At 40.0% G+C, this 24,970-nt stretch overlaps 1 protein-coding gene across 1 annotated transcript in view; it reads left to right on the forward strand.

Moving 5' to 3' along the window:
- The window catches only part of RAB38 (RAB38, member RAS oncogene family), a 56,972-nt gene extending 33,838 nt beyond the window's left edge, over positions 1 to 23,134 (forward strand). Inside the window, exon 3 of the mRNA XM_042904603.1 lies at positions 22,248 to 23,134. Within this exon, the coding sequence (XP_042760537.1) occupies positions 22,248 to 22,400 (153 nt within the window). The 3' untranslated portion in view covers positions 22,401 to 23,134. The remainder of the gene's footprint in view (positions 1 to 22,247) is intronic.
- The last annotated feature ends 1,836 nt before the right edge of the window (positions 23,135 to 24,970 follow it).

The raw sequence follows: 24,970 nt of genomic DNA on the forward strand, positions 1-24,970 counted from the left end.
GTTATTTTATCCTCATTTTATTATGTGGAAACTACAGCACAACGGGATTTAAGTAACTTACCCAAAGTCACACAACTAGTGAGTCTCAGAGCTGGGACTTAAACTCAGGTCTGATTGATTCTGGATATGCCTGGTGCTTTCCATACCAGCTTTCTACTTTGAAAAAGACAACCAACAGGCAAAACCTGTGTCTCTTCTGTCAGAACCACTGTCAGAACGTTCTGGGAAGTGTTGCTTCCTTGTGTCTGTAGAGGTTTTGTTACTAAGACATGTTTGTCTTCTCCCTCCCTGTGTTACTTCATTATTTTTCGGTATTGATTTTGTTTGTTCCTGTTTTGTGGTCATTTACCTTCTTTGATGTGTCTTGTTTGCCATCTTTGACACAAGTGGTCTTAGATTTGCGGGCAGCAGCCCTGCTCTCCCAAGGCCTTCTGTTTCATCTCTGTCTGCTTCACTGACTAGTGAGGTATTGATTTCTTGGGAGGGCCTGCTGGGATTGGAGGAAAAACCAATATCCCATTAGATAGAAATGAGAAGCAGCAGCAGCTTCTCAGAAGCTAGCCTCAGAAGTTGACCTAACATGCTAGGACACTGTTCAAAGACTAGGTTAGCCAGACGTGTCCAGGGGTATTCCGAAGTGATTAAATTTGTCCTAGGTATAAGGTAGAAAAGTCAGTGATGGTAAAATCAAGGGTTGTAAATCTGTTTCCATGAACTAAATGAGGTTGAATCATCTTTTGAGAATCATTTGCCTGTCAAAGGTTGCTTCAGGGAAGGAATTTCTCTGTAGAAAGCTTTTCTAATTCTTGGTCCCTTTGAATTTTCTAGTGTAGGCATAATCTTTGTGTACCATAAAGCAAGTCCTCCAGTTTTTATGTTTCCCAGGATTCCCAAAATGAAAAAGAGGGTCAGAGTTGGGGTGCCTAGAATTGCCCATACAATATGTTTCTGAAACATTGTATATAAGTCCCATTTTTTAGTGCTACCTCAAGAAGCTCATTATGACAGCTCTCCCTTTGACAAGGAAAAGTTCCTTTGGAAGGAGAATTATCATCCTCTGGTTCATCTGGTTATAAGTTTAGTTCTTATGTTTCAGATTTCATAAAGGACAGACATGAGCAGTAATTTCAAATGACCAAGGTCTAAAGAGCTCAACTGTTCCACAGTAACAGAAACTCATGCTGAACCCCCAAATCATCATGTCATTATATCTTCCTCTACCATTCTGTGGAAACCTAGGACAAGTAGATCTGGAGAGCACTTCATAATCATCTTATGGTCTAACTACTTATTTTGTAGTTTCATTCAGCCATTTTTCAAATAATCATTGAGCACCTCTCCTCTATGTGACAGGCACAGTTGTGAGCACCAGAGCTATACCAACAGACACGACAGATAAAATCCCTGCCTTCTTGAAGCTTGCATTGTAATGGTGGAGGCAGGTAATAAAGAGATGAATAAGTGCAATGTGTAGTTTGTCAGTAGAGCTAAATGCTGAGAAAATTTAAGCGGGGAAGGAGTGTACAGCTAGTGTGGCATGTAAGCTCAGGATATAGGAAAGAGTTCAAAGAAGGAAAGCACTCTTGGGTAGGTGCTACCTACCTAAGGTGGGTTTCACTAGAAAGTGTGGTGTTGTATTTTTTTATTTTTTATCTTTTGAGTTCAAGATTTGAAAGAGGACAATACTGAGCTGTAGAGATTGCTGAGGGCAATGATCCAGGAAGAAGGTGTGGCATGTGCAGAGGCACTCTGGTGGGAATAATAGACATGAGGTCAGGAAGATGACAGGGGTCATGCTGAGTCGTTAGAGCACTGTAATAACTTTAAGTTTTGCCTTGAGTGAGATGGGAAGACACGGGGTTTGATCAGAGATGTGATAGGATTTGATGTAAACAATCATTCTGGTGGTTATGTTGAGCCTGGATTTTAGTGGGAGAAACTGGAAGCAGGAGATTAGCGAGGACTCTATTTGCAGCATCTGAGAGAGAAATTGTGGGAAGTAGTCAAAGACGACATGCTTTTTTGAACAGGCAGCAGATAGGATTTCCTGACAATTTGAATGGAGGTTATAAGAGAAAAAGGATTCTGGGATGGCTCCGCAGTGTTTGGTTGTAGCATCTAGAAGAACGGAGTTGCCATTTTCTGAGGTAGGAGCCCTGAGATGTGGAGATGTCAAGACCTAGTTTTGTATATGTTAAAATCTAGAAGACCTCTAAGAGCAGATGCCACGTAGATAGCTGTGCATGATTCTGGAGTTCAGGAGGAAAGTCCAGGCAGCAGGTCAGAGGACCAAGTACTGATCCCTGGGCACTCCCACATTTGGATGAGAAAATGAGGCTACACAGAGGAAAAGTAGTAGAGGGCAAAGGCATTTTCCAAAAAAGCTGAGATTGGAACTCCGTGATCTCTTCTCAGTGTATAACCCTAATAAGATTACATGTAATTAGCCTGAAATTTCTTTTCTTCTGCTATTTTCAGTAGTGAGGTGGGAAAATGATGAACTAGAGAAGAGTACACATTATAGGCTCTCTCTTGAAAGCATCAAAACTTGGGTTTACTCACTGTATGTCTGCTAGTTGGTGAGTCACTTTGCAAAGTAGGAAAGTGATTAAATGGTTGTCTCCCTCTATGCTATCAACAGTGCACTTTCTTTCAAGTCACTGGGAGTTCTAACCTAGGCCAGAGTGTCCCTGATATGATTGGAGATGGCTTTCACTAGGTTTTGGGGAGGTGGGAGATGTTTAAATCTAACTCTGAGAGCAATTATGTAAACTTAAGTTTCAGGTCTATGAAAAAATTTGTAAACTAAGTTCATCATGTAGATTGAAAGTCAGCTTTTATTTGCCAAGAATGTTCAAAATGATGATAATTAACATTGGAATAGTACTTTCAAATGTAGAAAGTTTCTAACATTTACTTTCTTATTTGGCTTTCACAAATCCTCTGATTTTTCTCACTCTTTTGTGAAACTCTTTGTTAAGAACTCCTGCTTGTTGTTCACGTGAAATGGCTTTAAGAACCCTAATCATTCTGATTCCTTCCCCTGGATACTCTGTAATTTGTCGATCGCCTTTCTTTCTTTTTTCTTTCTTTCTTTCTTTCTTTCTTTCTTTCTTTCTTTCTTTCTTTCTTTCGTAGCAGCCAGGTCTGTTGATTACATACCAACAGACTGGACAGAGCATGGTATAATGAGGCTTTAACTTACCTTGGTTACATCACATTTTAAATTTTATATAGTATTTTACTGCATTAATTTATCTTAACAGCTGTATCAGGCTGTTGACATGTGTACACTCATGGTCATCTAAAAGCCTCCTTATTTTTGCAAATAGTATGCTATCAAATAAGATCTTTATGCTACTGATATGAGCTGCTGATAATTTGAGCCCAAGTGTAGGATTTTACACTAATGTCCATTAAATTTTCTTCTGAAGCTTTAATCTATGGTTCCAGTTTCATTTTTAATCTATTTGCTTATAAAAGTAAAGTGTCAGTTTCAGTTAGGGTTATGTGCATACAAGTTTGGAAGAGACCCTAAAAACAACGACACATGGCTGTTGACGAGGGGTTGCTTTCAGGTTCTAGAGGCTGACGTCACTTTCTAGCCACGTAGCCTTTCACAACCTGGCGATTTACCTCTTCAAGGTCAGAAGGAGAATCTGTCCCCAGTCATCTACAATGAAGTCTTATGTAAGGTAACCTAATTAAGGGAGTGAGTATCCCATCATATGCATAGGTCCTGGCTATAGTCAATGGTCATGTATTCCAGGAGGTAGAAATCTTGGGGATGGCATAGACTTCTGCCCACTATACTTGTTTTTAGACAAGAATAAGTATTCTGGAAAGGTTAAGGGTAAAAGACATGTAGCAGCTGGGTTTGCCCACACCAACTCCTCTTTTTTAAAGTTTAGAAAACAATAGCTTTACTAGAAGCTTACCCAATAGACGTCTGCTTATATTTCATTAGTCATAGCTACCCTTAGCACAAGGAAGCCAGGGAAATCAAGTTTTTGCTACCTACATATATTGGGATTCTGTTGGAAAGGAAGAGGAGATATCATGTATTGTGTAGATAGCCAGGGCATGAATGGAAATGCCAAAGTGCAGAAAGTAAATGTTATCTAGTTTAGGAAAAATAGGACTTAATAATGAAAAACAAGGGGTGCCTGGGTGGCTCAGTCAGTTAAGCATCCAACTCTTGATTTCAGTGCAGATCATAATCTCACAGTTCATGTGTTCAAGCCCTGCGTCGGGCTCTGCGCTGATGGTGCAAAGCCCGCTTGGGATTCTCTTTCTCTCCCTCTGTCTCTGCACTGCGTGCTCTCTCTCTCTTTGTCTCTCTCTCTCTCAAAATAAATAAACTTAAAAAAATAATGAAAAACAAACTCACACATAAACTCCTACCCAGGATTAATCACTGTTAACATTGTATTTCCTAATTGCATCATATTATATGCAACCTTAACATTTATCATGGGCATTTTCCATGGCATACTCTGTAAATATAATTTTTAGTAACTGAATCATACTGCGTCATAAGTCTGTACCATAATATCCTCTATAATTGGCCCTCCTTTTCTTATTATACATTTAGGCAATTTTTACTTTTCTCTGTTATAATGTCATGATAAGTATCTTTATATGTAAATTATTTTATATATTTAAGATTCCTTAATTGGGCTTTATTCTTTTTTATTGGACTTTATTCTTAATAGAATTACTAGATCAAAGGGAATAGACATTTGTACAGTTCTTATTATATAATTCCATATAGATTTTCAAAAATGATGAGCTAATTTATACTTGCCAACAATGAACAGAAGTGTTTATACCTCTATAAGAACACTCTAAAAATCCAAATTTCATCATGTCACTTCTGCCTCTTGTATGTCTAACAAAAATTTGCTCAGCATGCCTTTTATGACTTCATCCAAACTTCTGATAAAATGAGGTTAGTTCCCAGCAGAATCTTGAGCTCTGTGCTACGATCTACTCATTTTACCACGGAGCCTGTCCAAATGCACCTTGTTCACAGGATGTGATGGGGGGCATTATACTAAAGAAAAGGTTTGAAAGGCAGTCTCTTGATTGCTCAAACTGAAATATTTATTATAAAAGAAAAGGAAGTTAGTTTCTTGTGTTAGGTTTGCCTTCTCTGTGTCATCTGTTAACCTTGTGCTACATTATTTAAGCATTCGGCTTTCCCTTCATGACAATACTTTTGCTCTGAATAAATCCCAGTACTGTCTTCTGCTTTTATCATTTTCTCCAGGCATGTCTTTAGACTTGGTTTGAGCATCCTGAGCCTATTTGGATGAGTTCAGACCACCCTTGAATCTTTTCTGAGTTTACTTCCCTTCTACTTGTGTACATGTTATTTTTAAAACTAATCTTAACTGAGATGTTCCTGTAGTCAAACTCATTTCTTTTAGATCTCCTTCCTCTTTCTTCTTCACTGGGCTACTCATGACTGTATAGTTAGAATTTCTGTTCCTGAGTTTATTGTCTTTATTTTTCTCCAGACTCAATCTTATGGGTTTTCCATCTGTGAAAAAAACCTACATATATGTTTCCATTTATTCTCTATAATTTTATTTTCCAGTGTATGAAATATTTCTAGATGTGCTGTCTCCTTCCTATTGTCTGGACTTTGATAAATGAAGATATTGGGACCTACACTATTCATGCTTCAAAATTAATTATTCCTCTGTTCCACACCTTTGAATGTGAATGTTAACGTAGTATGTGCACCTTATAAATAACTTATAAAATAACCAGACTTATAAAATTGAGTGTTGAAATTATCTGTAATCAAACCACCAATTGATTTCACTGCTATCATTTTAGTCTGTTCCTTCTAATCAAGGCTAGGTGTCTATTAAAAAGAACTCCTTTATAGCCCTTTTAGGCTATATTTACACTTAGGGTGTCAGTGCATAAAGTTGGCTTAGTAGCTGTAGACCTAAAGCTGCATATACACAATATCATCAGAAGAAGGAAGAGAGGAAAAGCAAAAGGCACCCAGGGTCAGCAAGAAAAGCTAGGTCCTCTGAATCATATTTTACAATGCAAGAAAGTATATAATACACCTTGAATAGTTCTCCAGAACAAAGTTAAAAATTTTTTTAAATTAAAAAAATATGCTTATATATTTATTTTGAGGGAGAGAGAGTGAGTGGGGGAGGAGCATAGAGAGAGGGAGAGAGAGAATCCCAAGCAGTCTCCTTGCCGTCAGTGCAGAGCCCAGTGTGGTCTTGATCTCATGAATTGTGAGATCCTGACCTGAGCTGAAATCAAGGGTTGGTCACTTAACCAACTGAACCACCCAGGAGTCCCCAAAGTTAAGATTTTTAAAGTTTATAATTGAAGCAGAAATGTTCTTTATCTGGCAAAGTTACTGTCCTTTTGAAAAGACTTAATTCAGTGAAAATCTGTAAAAATAACCAGAAATCTGAACTAAGGTCAAGTCTTAACTTCCAGGAGCCTCATTTATTCCTTTAAAAAGTTATTAAGCAACTACTTCATACCTTTCTGATGAGGTACATCTTTTCAGGTCATTTCTGTCTCACTCTACTTACCTCTTTTTGCATGTCCAATATAAGAGCTTCAATGTCCACTTATTCTGCATATGTTAAAGTTATCAGACACCATTAGATATGTATCTGCTTAATAGTGCACAACTTTATGGAAAAATATTTTCCTATTTTTTAAAAAAATCATACCTTGCTATGTCTGTCTAAAATATGAATATACTAGTGTTGGGTTGCCTGGGTGGCTCAGTTTGTTAAGCATCTGACTCGATTTAGGCTCAGTCATGATCTCATGGTTCATGAGATCGAGCTCCACATTGGGCTCTGTGCTGACATCTCAGAGCCTGCTTGGGATTCTCTTTCCCTCTCTCTACCCCTCCCCTGCTTGCTCTTTCACTCTCAAAATAAATAAAAAATAAACATATAAAAATAAAATAAATAAAATAAAACATGAATACATCAGTGTAGATAATTACAAATGTGCATAAAGCTTTATAGTAGATACAACTGAGGGTTTCCTGATTTTGTGGTGATTCTTTCGTGGCCATTTTTGTGCTTCTACTCCCAAACATTCCCTTTCAGTTTCCCCCACAGGTTTTCCAAATGAAAGTTACCATTTCCTGCATACTCTGTCCCTGAAGTCATCATAATTGGCTAATAGTGTCTATATGACCTGAGTGGGGCCTCTCCTGGGACCATTCTCTCCTGGACCCTTAGTTGCTTTAATCTTCAGTGTGAAGATGTGACTGAAGCCAGACTCATCTGAGTTCTTCCCCAGCACTTCTCCAGCTGAGTTTGGGGCTAAGGGACCTTTCTCTTGGGTGGTAAAGCTATGAGGATGTAAGCCCAGAGCCTGCTGGCAGCTCTCTCCCTCTTTACATGCAGAAAGCTGCTGAACAGATAGGGAAGAATGAAGCTGACCTGATGGTGTTTGAGAGCCTAATTTTATTTCCTAAGGTTTTTGGAGTGGCCTGGGTCATTCAGCAATTCTGTAACCCCTGGGAGCTACCCTTCAAATGACCTAGGCAATTCAATGGATTTCTGATTTTTGCAACCAAGAACTTATGGCTAATCATGTTGATAGAGTGCACTTGCTGTAGTAAATGATAGCTTAAATAAACGTCCTGTTCTTAAATTCTCAACTTGAGAAATCTTTCCCATTAAAGAAACGTTATTCTTAGGACTTGCACCAGTTTAACTGCATTGGAAAAAAGGCAGAATATAAATTCTCTCCTTTCACAGCTGATAAAACTAATGCCTGAGAGAAGACTTGACCTGTTCATAGTGACTAAGCTAGTTGTAGTAACATCAGGGCTAGGACCCAGCTCTCTTAATTAATGAACTGTCTAAAGCTATCCTGAGTTTAAAGAAAGTTCAGTATAATAGACTACAACATAAAAGAGCTCACAATATTTTGTTGTAATTTTAATTGGTATTAGTCCATTCTTCTCTCCCTTTCACAGCTCAGTTCATTCATAAATTACTTGTTGGGCATGTATGTGCCAACAGGCCCTATATAAGCTGCTGGTAACAGTCCAAGTGCATAAAAGTGCCACTTCTGCTCTCAAGAAGTTTACTACCTACTGCGAAGGTAAATTTCTAAAAGACATTGCAGCCATTAAAGCTACTTTAGGGACTGTGATGGAAGCACCTGAGAGACATACCCAACCCGACCCAGCTCAGGTTGGGACATGGGGCATTGGCCAGGGAAGGCTCCCCAAAGGGGATGATGTCAGGACCTTGTCATCACGTCAGGCCCATTGTTTCCAGCTTTATTATTAACATTGTCTCTCGCTACTCTCCTATTAAAAACATACATAAACTTCCTTTGGGGCTAGCATCAGAAAAATGGAGAAAGGCAAAAATATCTAGCGCTGCTTAGGTAAGGGTGGAAGACCACAAGTATAACACAAAGTCAGTTAACAGATGTCTCTCTGCATCCATCCCCTCACCATCCATAGCCACTTCTAGAGGCGCTGCACTACTCCTCAGCAGTAATTGCCAACTTGTGCAGAGAGGAACACTAGTTATATGAGATAGCGTTCTGTGAGATAAGAGTTCTGTGATCAGATGAGGTAATGGAATACTGTATACTTGTTCTCTACTTGGAGATGGGAGAGGAAAGTGGAGCTGCTTAATTCTCTCTGACCCTCCCATCCCAACCCGAATCTGCCTTTCCTCGATTCATGTTGTTGTTGCGGATCCTTATCCTCTGCTCCCAGTTCTGCTGTGTTTCTTTGGTTCCTCACATGTCCCCCCACCCCAGATGCTAAAACCCTTTTCCATCTAATGCAAGAAGTTCAATCACATGCTACATTGCATAAGCTTCTAGGACTCGAGCAATCCAGTGGTAAAGAATCATCTTGAGGGGCGCCTAAATGGCTCAATTAACCGTCCGACTTTGACTCAGGTCATGATCTCAGGGTTCATAGGTTCCAGCCCGGCTTTGTGCTGACAGCTCAGAGCCTGGAGTCTGCCTCAGATCCTGTGTCTCCCTCTCTCTGCCCCTCCGCCACTCATGCTCTGTCTCTGTCTCTCTCTAAAAAACAAATAAACATTATTTTTTTTATAAAGAAACATTTTGGAATTTTTTTTAACTTAGCTTTTCATAAAATTATTTGGCCATAAGATGCCTTTTTTTTTTCCTACCTTGTTATGAAACTTCAGAACCCACTTTGACATACCTTGCTCTAACAAAGAAGTATATTATGTTTGTGCCTGCAAACTTTCTCATAGACAACTTAGTATTTAATCAAGTGTTTTCTTTTTTTTCAGGGCTTATTTATTCTGGCCCTATTGCTGAGTTCTTTCACGTAGCTCATTTCTTTTTAATAACATCTTAAACAAACTTGTGAAGCTGACATTTTTTCTCACAATTATAGGTAAAGAAACTGAGGCACCAGTCATGCATGATTGCATGCTTGGTGACTTTTGGCGATTTCCCTGAGGTTACATAGTTAGCAATTGGCAGGGCTAGGATAGTTCTGAGTCCTTTTACTGTACCTTTCCTTTTAAATAAACCAATTTGTAAGCAATAAAAATTCAAGATACCCAACGATTATGAAACTGGAAAATGTACCCAAATTTCACCTAAAAGTTCAAAGCAGAGTAAAATGAAATCCTTGTGAATCAATTAGATGTCAGTAGCTAATTACTTCCAAGTGAGATATATCCACTCTGTAGGCCTACAGATAGAGATGGAGTAAGGATAATCCAAGCAAGGCACATTGAGAGAATGGCCTGTGGTTTAGTTCAGTTGGAGTTCAGCTAAGTGAGGGGAGCCAGCAGAGATGAGCCAAGAGAATTAAGGGGGAGCCCTGTTGGTTGGCTCAATGTAGTGGTTTGGACTAATTCTGATTAGGTAAGGTGAGACAGCAACGTTTTTCGAGCTGGGAATTAGGGTGAGGTATCATGGTCACTACACTTTAGTTAGAGTAGTCAGGGGATAGTTTGAAAGGAGTATGGAAAACAGTGGCCATGGGAAGAAAACAGAGGGATGTGACCATAGACGAGACTACATAGGGCCTGGCTTAGGGCAAAATGTCACAACAATTGTGAGATGGAGCTCATCATTATCGTTATGTCTGAGCAGAGGCAGGAGACGCCAGGGCTAATAAAATAATCACATAATGACTGGCACCATGGTTTATTAAAGTGAAGATTGTAGAGAGTTTGATGAATAGTGCCTGGTCCATGAAAAGAGATCAATGATTATTTGCTGAATAATAAGTTATTTCATTTAGTTACATGATACATCAATATTACATGGTAGGAACTATGAAATGACGCATCTCTTCTTTGCTACTACAAGCTTGTAGAATGAAGAAAAGGGTAGTGTTATTCCACAGAAAAAATAAAATTAAAAAAAAAAGAAAAAAAAATTATATAGCCTATGCTAAGCACTGCCTTAAGGAGGTTGCCCAGTCCAAGAATGACTTGTTATCCGAGTGTGGAATTTAGGAGTTAGACCTCAGAGACACGGAAGTGTAGACTTTGGTTCTACCATTGAAGCCAGGGTTCTGGTAGTTGGCTAGTACCATGGCATTCCAAACATAAAGGGAGTGCTAAAAGATGCATTTGTTTATTTTGTCAGTACATCATCTTTTATGCATACTTTTTGTTGCTTGTGTTTTCCCCCACACTGATGTTATCCTAACAATGGTGGTAGAAAGCATTTCATTTATGCTATCAGGAAAAGCAAAGGTTTCAAACTCTCTGCTAGAGTTAGTTGAGGGCTGGACAAAAGGGCCGTATATTAAGAAAATATAAACTACAGGCCTGAGAAGTAGTTGTAAAGCTCGAATTGACCATTCATTCAGTTTCATAAAAATTCTTGAGAAAAGATGATAATAAAATATTCATATATAATATATAGTCATAAATATATATGATGTTACCCAATTTCTACTTTTGCCCCTAATATAATTATTTCTAATTCTCATAATTCTGTCAGGAGGGTGCTATTATCTTTATATTCTAGGTGATGCCCAATAAACGTGAATATTTTGCCTAAGTTTATTATCTAGTTATTAAATAGTGGAAGTCACCTGAAATAGCTTTTGAAATATCAGGGCATAAATAATTATTTTTAAAAGAGCAAAAGAAGTATCTAATGCAGGTCTGCTCAGCTGCAAAGCCTTTAGTAGTTCAGCTTGATTTTTATAAAATGTTTCAGTCAGTCTTCCTTCCATTTCACCCAAAAATAATGGTGTCAGATCATAACTGAAAAACAAGATAAAGAAAGGAAGTTTGACTTGTGAAATAAATTCTGTTGTGAATAAGTTTTCCTTTTCACTCCCTGCAGAGATCACCCCCATCTAAAATTATTTTCGGGTTGAAACCTGGACTTGTTACTCTGGAGGGCCCTTGTTAACAAGCTCATTCATTTGTTCATGCATTCTTTCATCCGTTCATTCATTTACTCAACGTGTTCCAGGTGCCTACTGTCAGCAGGCACTGTGCTAGACACTGGGATGTAGCCACGAAGCCCCCCAGGAGCTCCCAGTGCAGTGGAGGACACAGACTAACAAGCCATTACGTATTGACCAGTGGCAGGTGCTAGAATAGAGGGATGTTTGTCCAGCCTCTGGGAGTCAGAGGCAACTTCTCACAAGAGGATTGTATTTATCTGAGGACCGATACGTAATGTGTAGGTGCTTCATCCGTGTGTATCATTTAATTCTTACATTCTAACAAGAACCCTATGACATGTGGTTATCATTAGCCTCATTTTACAGTTTAAGCAGGAAGGCTCAGGGTTTGGATTTGCTCTTGGTCCCAGAGTCAGGGACAGTAGCAAGTTTTAAAGCTTGATTCCAAAGCTCATTCTCTTTCCATTATATCCTGCTGCTTCCTGGGACAACAATGTTCCAGTCTTAATCCTCAGACTTGGCACACAGAGGTTCCAGAGTGCAAGCATTTAATTATGATAGAGATGAATTATTAAACAGATAATTTCTACTCATAGTTAACACTCAAAAAATATGACTTTGAATTGAGTAAGTCCAGCAAATACTGTGGACACACAGTTTATTCTGTAAGTGTATCACTCCTCAGTCTTCTAACCTGTAAAATAGATTAGTAATATATCCACCTCTCAGCATGTACTAAGGGTGAAATGTGGTTACTCATGAAGCATATATAGCATAGTACCTGAGTAAATGTTCAATAGTAAGTGTTCAGTAAATACTAGCAAGTATTACTATTAAAAAAAATATTTATTTATTTTGAGAGAGAGAGAGAGAGAGAGAGAAAGCATGCTTGTATGAGGGAGGGAGGGACAGAGAAAGAGAGGAAGAGAAAGAATTCCAAGCAGGCTCCACGCTGTCAGTGTAGAGCCTGATGCAGGGCTCAATCTCATGAACCGTGAGGTCATGACCTGAACCAAAATCAAGAGTCAGATGTTTAACTGACTGAGCCACCCAGCAAGTGTTACTGTTAATATTTTGGGTCTGGTGGGCCATTTATCTTCTCAAACTGATGTATGAGCAAGTATTTTTACTGAAGGCTGCTGTCTTCATTAATAAGGTTTATAAAATCTGGCTTAATGGTAGTTTTTATGCTTCTATTTATTCTTTATTGTCTTTTCAATACTGATTATTGGGTAGGCAAACACTGTTTCAGTATACTACTCATAGTGAGGGACATTAAAAAAACACTGTATTGAAAGCCAAATGTTAATAGAGACAAAATCTATGAATGTTTTGATTCTTTATAGCCATTAGTGGTAAGTCATACATTACATATTGAAGTTGGCAGTGTATCTCAGGAATGGTAAACTCTAAAAAAGATCTTGGGAACTGTGTGTCCCTAGTTAGCCTGCTGTGGGAAAAGAGACGGGGATGGTGAACTCACATTCCTCTAGGAGCCATGAAGTTAAGGGTATGAGAGAGGTAGGTGGCAAACTGGAGAGTGAATATGTGCCATTTAAAGACATTTAAAATAAAAAAAAATAAGTAAATAAATGCCTGTGGGCCAAACATACCACACTGCAATTGCTCATTCATAATTTTTGAAATTTAGAAAGAAAGCCCTGGCCACCAAGGTAGGAGACTTGAGTCTTCATTCTTTCCATGGACATTTATAGAGAGGAGTATGGCTCAGTAGGTTAAGAGCAAGGGCTCTGGGCTTCAGTCTGGCTTTGCCATCTAACAGCGCAGAACTTTCAGGGGTCAGAGGAGAAGGATCTGAGCATGGGCTGGGGAACTAGGTGCTGAAAGTTTGACTTGCTGGCTGCGTGACCCTGGGAAAAATTTTAACTTCTCTATCCTTCCATTTCCTCGCCTGAGTTTTTGTGAGGATTAGCTTAGTTTGTAAAGGTAAAGTAGATAAAGGGTACCTCGCAAACAGTAAGTTTCAACAGGTTTCAACTAACTTTGGCAGTTTTGTTTAGAGGCTTCTTATGCACCAAACACTGTGCTGGGAGCCAGGAACACAAACATAATAAGATAAAATCCATTTTTAAGAACACAGGCGATAAGTGGTTATGAGTCACTGGTAAGTGCCAGGTGTGTACAAAGTGCCAAGCAGCCCTGACGATACATTTCATAATGCTGAGAGAAGGCTACTTAGCAGAGATATTTACAGAAACAAAGAAGTATGCAAGCAGCAAGAGCTAAGAGGCAGCCTGTGTGATGCCAGGCAAGTCACTTTCCTTCTCTGTTGCGTTAATTTCTGCATGTGTCAAAGAGATCAATTTGAATTAGTGGTATCTGATTTCCCTGGTAAGTGGCAAGTTTGGAGATGTTTCACGGCTGAGGTGGGGTTTCTGAGGCTGCTAGATTGATGGCAAGGGCATCAGAGAAGAGAGCTTTAAAGTGTGAGGCCCGAGGGCTACAGAAGACAGGGGAGAAATGGGGTATAACATGAACTTGGACATCTAACATGGAGGACAGGGGCTGAGGCAGGGCTACAGTAGAGTGGAGAGATCTTGTCAGAGGGACACAGTCTTTGGAGCTGATTTTATCTGTAGACTTTCCTCTTCTTCACCAGTATCTACATGCTGACAATGTGACTCTGTCCTATGTTGAAATCAATGACAATATAGCTCCATCTGTCCTTCCCAGTGCCTGTTAGGTAGATACAAAGTAACTTTCAGACAACAGGGCATCATTAGGACGTGGTTTTTCTGAAGCACACTCTTCAGTGTAAAATCATGGGGTTTGGATGCAAGCAGACCTTTGCTTGGGCACTTACAACCTTTTGGCCATAGACCTTGAGAAGTCAACAGGGAGAAGAAAAAGAAAATACAGAAGCTCCAAGGGTTGGAGCTGGAAACCAGATTCTGCCCCTTCCTGTCCCTGAGACCTGGTGTATGCCATTTAGCCTCCCTGTACCTCACTTTTCTCATTGGTAAAATGAGGTCAGAGCCTCCCACCTCGGCTTTCTTGTGAAAATTAAATGAAATGCCAACTTCTGAGAACAGTGTTGGAGATAGAGGGCTCAGTTTAGAGGAGCCCCAGTAGAAGAAGCTCAAGATTGAGAGGAAGCCGTTACCGGAAGGATGGGGGGTGATATTACAGATGAGGGAGGAAAGAAGTACAAAGCAGACAAAAACACAGGTGTCCATTGTGCCTGCCCCATATTAGATATGAACTAAGGCAAATGAAAACCAGCAAACTGCTTAGCACTTATGTGCTCAATAAACAAGTACTGAATCTTAGAGAAAGAAAGTATTTGAAAAGCCCTGTTCTGCGCAAGACTTCTTACAGTGGTAGTGTTACCCTGCGGGCCATCTGCTCTAATTAAAATTTCACGGGGCTGAGGAATTTAGTGCCCTAACCTCAGGGCCTCTGGTACACTTGGTGTTTTGTTTGAGGTTGATGTATTTGGAAAGATTAGAGGAGGAAGAATTCTTTGCCAGTTTTTAACTAGGCAGAAGTGAAGGTTTTCTGCTAGAATATTTTTGCTCTCTGGCACTGGGGGGTCAGAGATTAAATAATTTGCCACCAGACAGATGTTCTGAAGAGCTAATTAAAAAACTGACAAGTACCCAAGACCTCATATAGTTAGATTTATATTCCATCCTCTACAGGAAGATCACAATCACTACAGCTTAAAATCCCTATATTAAATGATACTTCCAGAAAGTTCATTTTGAAATTAAAAAAAAATGGCATTAAAGACATTCTTAATTATAGAAGTATGTCTCAAATCTGGATGCATATTTTAAAGAAATGGAGAACCTTTTTAAAAATACTTACGCTGGGCCCCATCCCAGACCAATCATATCAACGTCTGGGAGGAGGGTCTCAGTAACAGATTTTTTTGAACTCTTTAAATGATTTGAATATGCAGCCAGGATTGAGGAACTACTGATCTAGAAATAAAACTATTTTAATCTCTGTATTAATCCTGGGAGACACTACAATGTAATATATGTGAACAGAATAAGAATTGGAGTGAGGTCGGTTTAAGCCGAAAAGACAGGTTGATCACAATCACATACTCCCCTGGGTAAATTACTTAACCTTGTTAAAGGTCAAAGTTTTGTTACCTTTAAAATATGGCTATTAGCTTTTTAATAGATTTTTATGAGGATTGGATGTGAACATTATGTCATAAGTAAAGGACCTGCTATATGCCCAGCATGGAGTAGACACTCAGTAGTCACCCTGGTGGTCACTACCATTTATTTATTTTTTTTTTGTTTTTGTTTTTTTGGTTTTTTTTTTAACATTTATTTATTTTTGAGAGAGAGAGAGAGAGACAGAGCATGAGTGGGGGTGGGGCGGTGGGTAGAGACACACACACACACACACATACACACACACACACACACACACAGAATCGGAAACAGGCTCCAGGCTCTGAGCTGTCAGCACAGAGCCAGATGCAGGGCTTGAACTTACAAACCGTGAGATCATGACCTGAGCCGAAGTTGGACTCTTAACTGACTGAGCCACCCAGGTGCCCCATCACTACCATTTATTTTTACTAAAATGCTTTGCTGGGAATTTTAAGCCTTTTTCTTAGGTATGCTTATTAATATGAATGAAAAGATTTTGAGTAGAGACACAAAGATGAGCATACATAAACCTAACACAGTCTGCACAATAGAGCATCTTGTCACACTGCAATTTGTAAATACATCATAGTCAGATTCAGCCTGAGTGTACATATCATCAAAGTCATAGAGCGTATAAATTTCCTCCTAGAGATGTTACTGCTCTCTAGAATGAATGCCAATAAACATTCCCAGGTAGCATTTTGCACTTAAGCCAGCAGCTGTGTTTCTTTACAATCACCTGGAAAATGTGGACTTAGCTGTGACGACTTGGGTGCCAAGTAGCTCAATCAATTATATTGCAATATAATTGCCCAAAGGGTCTGAACCTGTAGTTCTATCAGGTGCATTTTGATTATCCACGCTAGCCATGGACAGAAAGAGAGAGGGAAGTTTGCTGTTTTGCCATTCCTTATCTGAGCCTAGGCCCTTGGCTGTGACCTCAGTGGTATATAGACAGACAGTAGGACCAGCAATACAAATGAACCTTGCTGGAGGCCCTGAATACATGTTCCTACCTTTTTTTTTTTTTTTTAAGAGAGGGGTTTATTTTATTTTATTTTATTTTTTAAATGTATTTATTTGTTTTGTAGAGAGAAAGCAAGCAAGCATGGGGGAGAGGCAGAGATAGAGGGAGAGAGAGACTCCCATGTAGGCTCCAAACTGTCAGCTCAGAGCCTGACATAGGGCTTGATCCCACAAACTGTGAGATCATGACCTGAGCCAAAATCAAGAGTCAGGCGCTTAACTGACTGAGCCACCCAGGCACCTCAGCTCCCACCTTTTTTATGCTGGAAACATGTGTCCTGGCCATAGTGTTCCTTTATTTGTTTGTGGGACTATTTTGGCGGAGCTGAGATGAGGGTCTGGCGCTAAGCCTGTGCTTTCAGCATTTTATCCCTTACTTTTTATTGTAAGCATATGGTAAATATTGTGGTACGTATTAGTGTTTACTCTTCTCCTTGGACTTGTACCTGTCCCCACCACTTACTAGTGTGTGTCTTGAGGTCAGCCAATTACCCCTTCTCAATCTGTTTCCTCAGCTGCAAAATGAAGGAATCAAATACACATATTATTGTGTTCTGCCAATGATAAAATGAAAATATAGTGATAACATTTGTTGAATGTGTATTTCTGAGTAGTTGAGTATTTCACGTGTTCTCACTATTAATATATATTAACTTATAACCACCTGTAAAGTAGATCCCTTAATTCCCTTTTTTACAGATAAGGACACTGAGGTATGGAGTGGTTAAAGTAATTTTTTCAAGGTCACACAGCCAGAAAGTGGAGGAGCTGAGTTTGGCTTCATGCCTGTGCTCAAAACACTGCATACCAGGCCTTTTCATAGAGGGCATGTGGTAAATAATAGTGTTTGCTCCTCTTCTGAGCTTCCTCTGACAATTTCTGATCTGAAATAGGTATGGCATGGCAACAGCACCATGGTTTGCCTGATAGCCATTTACTAAATACTTATTGATAGATTAATTGATAAAACAGTGCTCAGGTTGTGTACAGTTTTGCCTAGTAATGGATTTGTATCATATTGTGTTTATTGACACTTGACCTGCAGAAAACCCTCAGTGACTCTACGTGGCCCCTTAGCATTCAAGGCTCTTCAGTGATCTGGAGTGATCTGCCCTTTCCAACCTCATTATACCTCTGCTATTTATACAAACCTTGCTGGGGTTTAAGCTCAGTTAAGGATGGGACTTATTTGGTCATCTTTTTCTTTGTATGTCTACTACTTGGGGGAATCTGAATAATATTGACGGAATGAATGACTGAATGTGTCTCAGCCATCATGAGCTGCCACATTGTTCCTATGTGCAAAAAAGCAGGTGCTAGCACTTCTTGGCTCTGATGGATCCCTTTGTCCAGCCCCATCCTCCATGATCCCATGTCCTAGTCCTGACCCCAACTAGCTTTTACCAGGTGTTAAACTTTCCAACAGTTTTACCAGCATCATCCTATCTTTTGTGAAAATGATCCTGCTAGGCTGCCACTAATTGGGCTTAGGTTTTTCTTGTGTTTCTTATAATGATGATGAGTTTTCATAGATTTGTCCACACTTGCATTTCACTCACCTCATTACTGGATTTTGCCAATTTGCACATTAATGAAAGTAAACCCTATTTAAAGGGCATGTTAAGGGGCGCCTGGGTGGTTTGGTCGGTTAGGCGTCCGACTTCATCTCAGGTCATGATCTCGCAGTCCGTGAGTTCGAGCCCCGCGTCGGGCTCTGTGCTGACAGCTCGGAGCCTGGAGCCTGTTTCAGATTCTGTGTCTCCCTCTCTCTCTGCCCCTCCCCTGTTCATGCTCTGTGTCTCTCTGTCTCAAAAATAAATAAACGTTAAAAAAAATTTTTTTTTTAAATAAAAAATAAAAAAAATAAAGGGCATGTTAATATATGAGTAGAAGTTTAAAAAATACTACTGACTAGTCTAACTTTACATTGTAGGTGAAGGGGGGCCTTTTTAATGCTTAAGATGTGTTTTTCCTATTACATAAACATGTTTTTCTTCTAATGTATGAAAGAGAAAGGAGCTAAGATTTATTTAGCACCTATGAGGCCTAACACTGCAGTAAGAACTTCTGTTTGTTATTGCGCTTGATCTTCAGAACAATCCTGGAAAGGAATATAGCATGATAAGAACCAGGCTTTGATGTCAGAAAGACCTAGGTGTGGCCCCCAACCCACCCACTGCATGATCTTGGGGAAGTCTCTTAATGATCTTGGCAGGTCAGGTCTAGTGACCCAGAAGAGGTCCTACAGGATGAGCCAAGAGGATCTCTGGCTGAGCTTAGGATGGAAATCAAATGCAAGCCAGCAGGAGGTGAAAGCAGAACTTACTGATGATGTAGAGAGAGCAGATACAGATGGAGGGTCCAGGAGACTCAGAAAAGAAAGGAGCATGAGTCTTGTCTTTGTTTCAGGTCTGGGGGTTTTGATTAAGGATAGGTGGTCCAGTGGTGTATGTACTCTCTCAAGAATCCAGGAACTGGTGAGACAAAGACAAAGACCCAGGTGTCATTCATGGGAACCAAGGGTCCTTGGTAAAAAGATGTCTAGTGCTGGTGGTCTGGAATATGCATATAGTTTAACACACCTAGTAAAAGCCAGTTGGTAAAAGCCAGGATGTCTCATCTGGTCCTTCCTTAGATGTTATCTCTTCTAGAGAAATCATTAACTCCTTGTCCCTTACAAGGAGGGCATGAGCTATATGCATTGTGAGGTGTGTGTAAAGCAGAGTAGGGGGGTGCAGATGTTGGCAGAAATAGAAACAGGAAAGGGAGAAGAAAGCAGATTTTTATGGAGTCCTTCAGTTTCCCTGTCTCAGGAATCTACCTAAACTTAAGTTTTCTTATCTATAAATAGATATAATGACATCCATTTGGTATTTGAGGTGAGATTTTATTGCTTTCTTCCCTACACACAAACAATCGCCAAATGGGAACAAAAGTGTTGGTTTATTAATGGCTAGATAAGCAACCAAAGTTGCTTGGTTAAAACCAACCAAATGTAGGGGTTCTGCAGAGAGATGTACTGGCCCGTGAGGCCAGGGCTCAGAAGGCTGAGTGAAGCTACTCATTTCCACTTTCCTGGAACTGGAGACAGTGGAGGACCTGGACCTTCTAATTGGTCACATAAATAAGTGGCTGGGCTCAAGAGCAAACATGGAGCTGAGTCTCTCCCAAAGAGCCAGGCTCTTTCTAGGTCAGATTGCTGCCCGAGAGCAGATAGTTCAGTTGTGACCCCTGGGCATAATAACTGGCAGAGGAAGACGAGCAGAAGGCATGCCAAGCCTGGGTAAAGACGTGAAGGTGCAGTAAACCACCCAGCAGGGAACAGGGCAGAGGAAGCTGTTCTCTGTGGAATGGCTTTCAGGGAATGGGCACATATAGGAGCAAAAAGTAGCAAGGCCATCCTCAGGCCCAGCCTAACAATAACCGCAAAATCAGTGAGAACACAAACCAAACCCTTACTTCATAGGGCTTTAAATGGGATTAAGTAAATTATGTGTATAAAGTGCCCGGCATGAACACACTGGGCAAGCACCAATGACCACTATAACCTTTAAAGAGAAGCAGTTGTTCATCAGGTAAGTAGTGTCATCAAGACCATTGCATAGATGGAATGGAATGCATAGAGGAATGGAAGGCTCAGAGACATGAATTCTGGTATGGTATAAAAACCAGTAACAACAACAAGAACATCACAAACAAGCAAAACATAATTTTACCTTTTTTTAGATTTGGGAACCCTTGGAAGCATTTTTTTTTTTTTTTTTTTTGTTAAGGGTCTGGACATGAAAGAAAATAATCAGAGGAAATGTCCTGGAACTCCAAGAGTTACTTTAAGCTTTCATAGGAGGTGAGCTCAGAAGTGGACTTGAAGGATGGGGAACATGCTAATGAATATTTGCATCCAATGTCATTAGCCACAGGTGCCATTTGGAAACCATCACCACTTCTTACGTTTTCCATGTAGTATGACTTCATGCAGTGATCTCAAAATGTATCAACAACTGACATACATAAAAAGCTCAGAGATCAGAAGTTATACTTCAGATTGGACAAGGTCTTGCAGTGAAACAAGTTGACAAGAAAGTCCTTATCTCTTTATATTGACTATGATGAAACATGTCAGAGAAGTTTAACAAATTTGACTTTACCGGAGATCAAGGTTTTTTGTTTAGGATGCCAGTAGTAAATATTCTGTATTTCTCTGCTTTCTATTAGCAGGGGGAAAAAAAGCTATTTAATCTAGATTAACCTAATAAAGAGCATATTTGAGATTTAAATGTTTGCTCCACATTTTCCCCAAATTAAAGCTTATTTTATTCTTGAACACAGATTCAAATTTCTGATGTCATATTTTTCTTTGAAGAGTTATATCCATCTGGATTGTCTAGGTAATATCACAGTAATAACCTTAAATGTAGTGACGTCAAACAATAGGGTCATAATTCTCACTTGGTGCTACATGCATCATCACGGGCCACTTGGCTCCTCTTGATTCCCATCTATAGACCCAGGACAAGAGAATTTCCATCTTTGTGCTTCCACGATTTCAGAAGCAGGGAGAAATAAACATGGCAAATTAAGCATTGCCTTTTATTGCTTCTATACAAAAGGGAGACACATCACTTCTCACATGTCATTGTCCAATGAAAGTCACATATCCGTGATTAACTTCAAAGAGGTCAGAGCAGTCCACTTCTCCCATTTGACCGAAAGGCAGACAGCCAGAAAATACTTATAAAATCACTAATGACCGCTGTAAGAGGTGTCTTATTATTCCTATTTCATATCAATGTCACGAAAGTAGTATGTGGAAGAGGGCAATTATGAACCTAAGTTAGACTGAAGACTTATGTATCTTATATAATATTATGCTTTACTGTAAGAGTATGTAAAAATGAGAAAGTTGCCCTCTACCTTCATTTCAACCTACTAAAAGTAAGTGAGACTAACAAACACTATTTCTCTGAAGTAACAAAATAAATATATCTGCTTTTGTGAAGGAATGAAAAGTAAAGCTTTTCAAAGGAATGTGAGGCAGGGGAGGAGAAAGAAGATGCGTTGATAGGGCATCCAAGAGATACTTAAATGAGTTGCCAAAAATATTGCTCTTTTGTTATACATAGGTCTCTGCTTCAGCATTATTTTAAAATATTGATAAGAAAAACTTTTGGGGGGGGGGCGGTGCCTGGGTGGCTTAGTCGATTAAACATCTGACTTTGGCCCAGGTCATGATCTCACAGTTTGTGGGTTCAAGCCCCGCATCGGGCTCTGTGCTGTCGGTTCAGAGCCTGGAGCCTGCTTCAGATTCTGTGTCTCCTTGTCTCTATGCCCCTCCCCCACTCATGCCCTGTCTGTCTCTCAAAAAATGAATAAACGTTAAAAAAAGAAAAAAAGAAAAACAAAAGAAAAACTTTAAAAAAAAATTTTTTTTTAACGTTTATTTATTTTTGAGACAGAGAGAGACAGAGCATGAACAGGGGAGGGTCAGAGAGAGGGAGACACAGAATCTGAAACAGGCGCCAGGCTCTGAGCTGTCAGCACAGAGCCCGACGCAGGGCTCGAACTCACGGACCATGAGATCATGACCTGAGCCAAAGTCGGCCGCTTAACTGACTGAGCCACCCAGGCGCCAAGAAAAACTTTTTATTTATTTATTTATTTATTTATTTTTACCCCCTCTGTAGGAGAATATAAACATTGATGAAGCCTCCAGATGCCTGGTGAAACATATACTTGCAAACGAGTGTGACCTGATGGAGTCCATTGAGCCGGACGTCGTGAAGCCCCATCTCACATCACCCAAGATTGTCAGCTGCTCCAGCTGTGCCAAATCCTAGTAGGCTTCTTTGCTGGCATATGATGGAAATAATCCCATTTATCTCATGTCTCAGTTCTTATCAACTTGAGTAAATGTCAGGATAGGGATACACATGCAGCAAGCCAAAGATCTATGCCTGTATATTTCCTATAAGAGAGAAAAATAGCAAATGTTCTTTTCATGTTTTTCCCAGCATCAGCACAGTGTTTACGAGCTTGTTAAATATTTAGTCTGTTCCAAAATTCTGTCTTGTAGCCGACCACAGTTCTGGAGGGCCACAGTTCTGGAGGGCCAGCGTCTGCCCTCTTATTTTCTTCTTGGATTCGGCCATGGCCTCTAGTCTTAAAGAGAAAGGGGAGAAGAGCAGACTAGCTGTCAAGTTCAGCACTGGCTTTCACTTTGCCCCTGGTGCCTTTGTCCAGATTTCAATACACTCTCTGCTGGGCTGACAGGCCTATTAAGTAGAAACGTTTTTTTTCTCCAGAGATGACCTCCATTTCCAACAGCCCTAAGAGTTGTCTCTGATTTAGCCCTTCAGAGTCGAGTACACAGGCTTCCTGTGCTTTTCTTGCTTTTATTGTCCCTTGCCATGCCCTGAATGTTGGTTTAAGTGAAAACTGTATGAAAAGACCTGCCTCCATATGTGCCTTTCTGTTCACTTTCTCTGACTTAAGCCGTGGGGCTCTTCTGTTCATGTAATATATATTATATATATTTTCACAAGTGGAAAATAAAACATTACAAGATGCTGTTTCCCTATTTCTGAAAATGCTTTAAGTGTCTTAATACTGTGATTTTTTTTGACTGTGTAGCCATGGTTCTCAAGACCCATTTCTAAAATTTTTTTCAAAATGCAATGAGAAAAATACACTTAAAGGAACTTCTGGGCACTATTATACTTAGATGAGTCTATCTATTGTTCATTTCAGCATTTAGGTCAAGCAGTGTATCTACATTTTCTTGGTTAAGGAGAGGAATATATTTTCATATGTTGTAATCAAGAATATGGTCTAATAGCAGACCAATCAACATGCAAAGAAACAACTAAAATATGCATGATAATATTTTGGTTTACCCAATGGCTATGGTGCTGATATGCTGAAGATAGGTACTGCTTTTTTTTTTTTTTTCCATTTATTTACTTTTGAGAGACAGAGCAAGACAGAGCATAAGTGGGGAAGGGCAGAGAGAGGCGGGGACACAGAATCCAAAGCAGGCCCCAGACTCTGAGCTGTCAGCACAGAGCCCAACGCGGGGCTCGAACTCACGCACTGCGAGATCATGACCTGAGCAGAAGTCAGAGGCCTAAGCGACTGAGCCACCCAGGCGCCCCAGGTACTGCTTTTTAATAGCATTTAACGGCGTTGGTATTCATATTATACTCACGGGAGCTTTGTCTTTTGTAGCAGATATTTTTGTGTGTCCTACCCATATTATCTTGGCATTCACTGTTTCTGTAAGTACCAACCACTCAGCTTCTTATTGTTGTTTGTGACCTATTCCCTGAGGCCATTCTCTGGCCTTTGGAGCACTTGACATGTGAGGCAGACAGATGAGACGTTCCAGGAGTTAATGTCTACAGGAGTAGCTCTCAACCAAGGATAGCAGGAAGTGGGAGATGAGTATCCTGGGTTCCTGGGAACCACATTCTTTTTGTTGTTGTTGTTTTATTTTTTTTTAATATTTATTTATTTTTGAGAGACAGAGCATGAGCAGGGGAGGGGCAGAGAGAGAGGGAGACACAGAATCCAATGCAGGCTCTAGGCTCCGAGCTGTCAACATAGAGCCCCATGTGGGCTCAAACCCATGAACTGTGAGACCATGACCTGAGCCAAAGCTGGACACTCAACTGACTCATCCTGAGGCATACTTTATACAGCCTCACAGGAGTCCAAGTGGGATTAAGCCCTGGCTCTCACAGGGGAAACCTGCCATCTGACTCATCCTGTATGGGCTTCCTTTCCTTTTTTCCTCACTTCCTCCCTCCTTTACTGGTCACTCCTGGGTTCACTTCCTAAATAAACTTTCACTGAAATCCTTGTTTCAGGGTCTTATGGGGAAACCCAAACCCAGTCTACATTAGTTGGGACATAGGTGCCCTAAGAAGCAGATTCTCAACACCAGCTTCTTGAACTGAATCATTCATCACCCAGGTGGTAGCAAGGACCCCCTTGCTGGTAGACAATGTGGTGGAGCTAATCCCTAGCAAGCTGTAGCACCATAATTACTAAAATTGTCATCACGTGGATTGGGATAGAATCTAGATGGAAGGAAAGTCTATTGCTCTTGGGTTTCAAAGACAGATTATGGAGTTAACTTCCAGAAACTCTGTAGGAGAAAACATTATAGAGTTGATTCAGCTAACGCTCAACTCAGGATTTGGTGTATAATCTTGAAGACCTCCAAACAGCAATCAAAATAATCCTCATTTCCCTTAGCTACAGGATAGACAGGATGGATGCTGAAAATCAGGCCTAAGATTTTAGGAGAAGCAGACTTTTATTTTTATTTATTTTTAATGCTTATTTATTTATTCTGAGAGAGAGAGAGCACACCCACAAAAAGAGTGGGGTTGAGAGATAGAGAATC

Source organism: Panthera leo, chromosome D1, assembly GCF_018350215.1.
Source record: "Panthera leo isolate Ple1 chromosome D1, P.leo_Ple1_pat1.1, whole genome shotgun sequence".
NCBI classification, from domain to species: Eukaryota; Metazoa; Chordata; class Mammalia; order Carnivora; family Felidae; genus Panthera; species Panthera leo.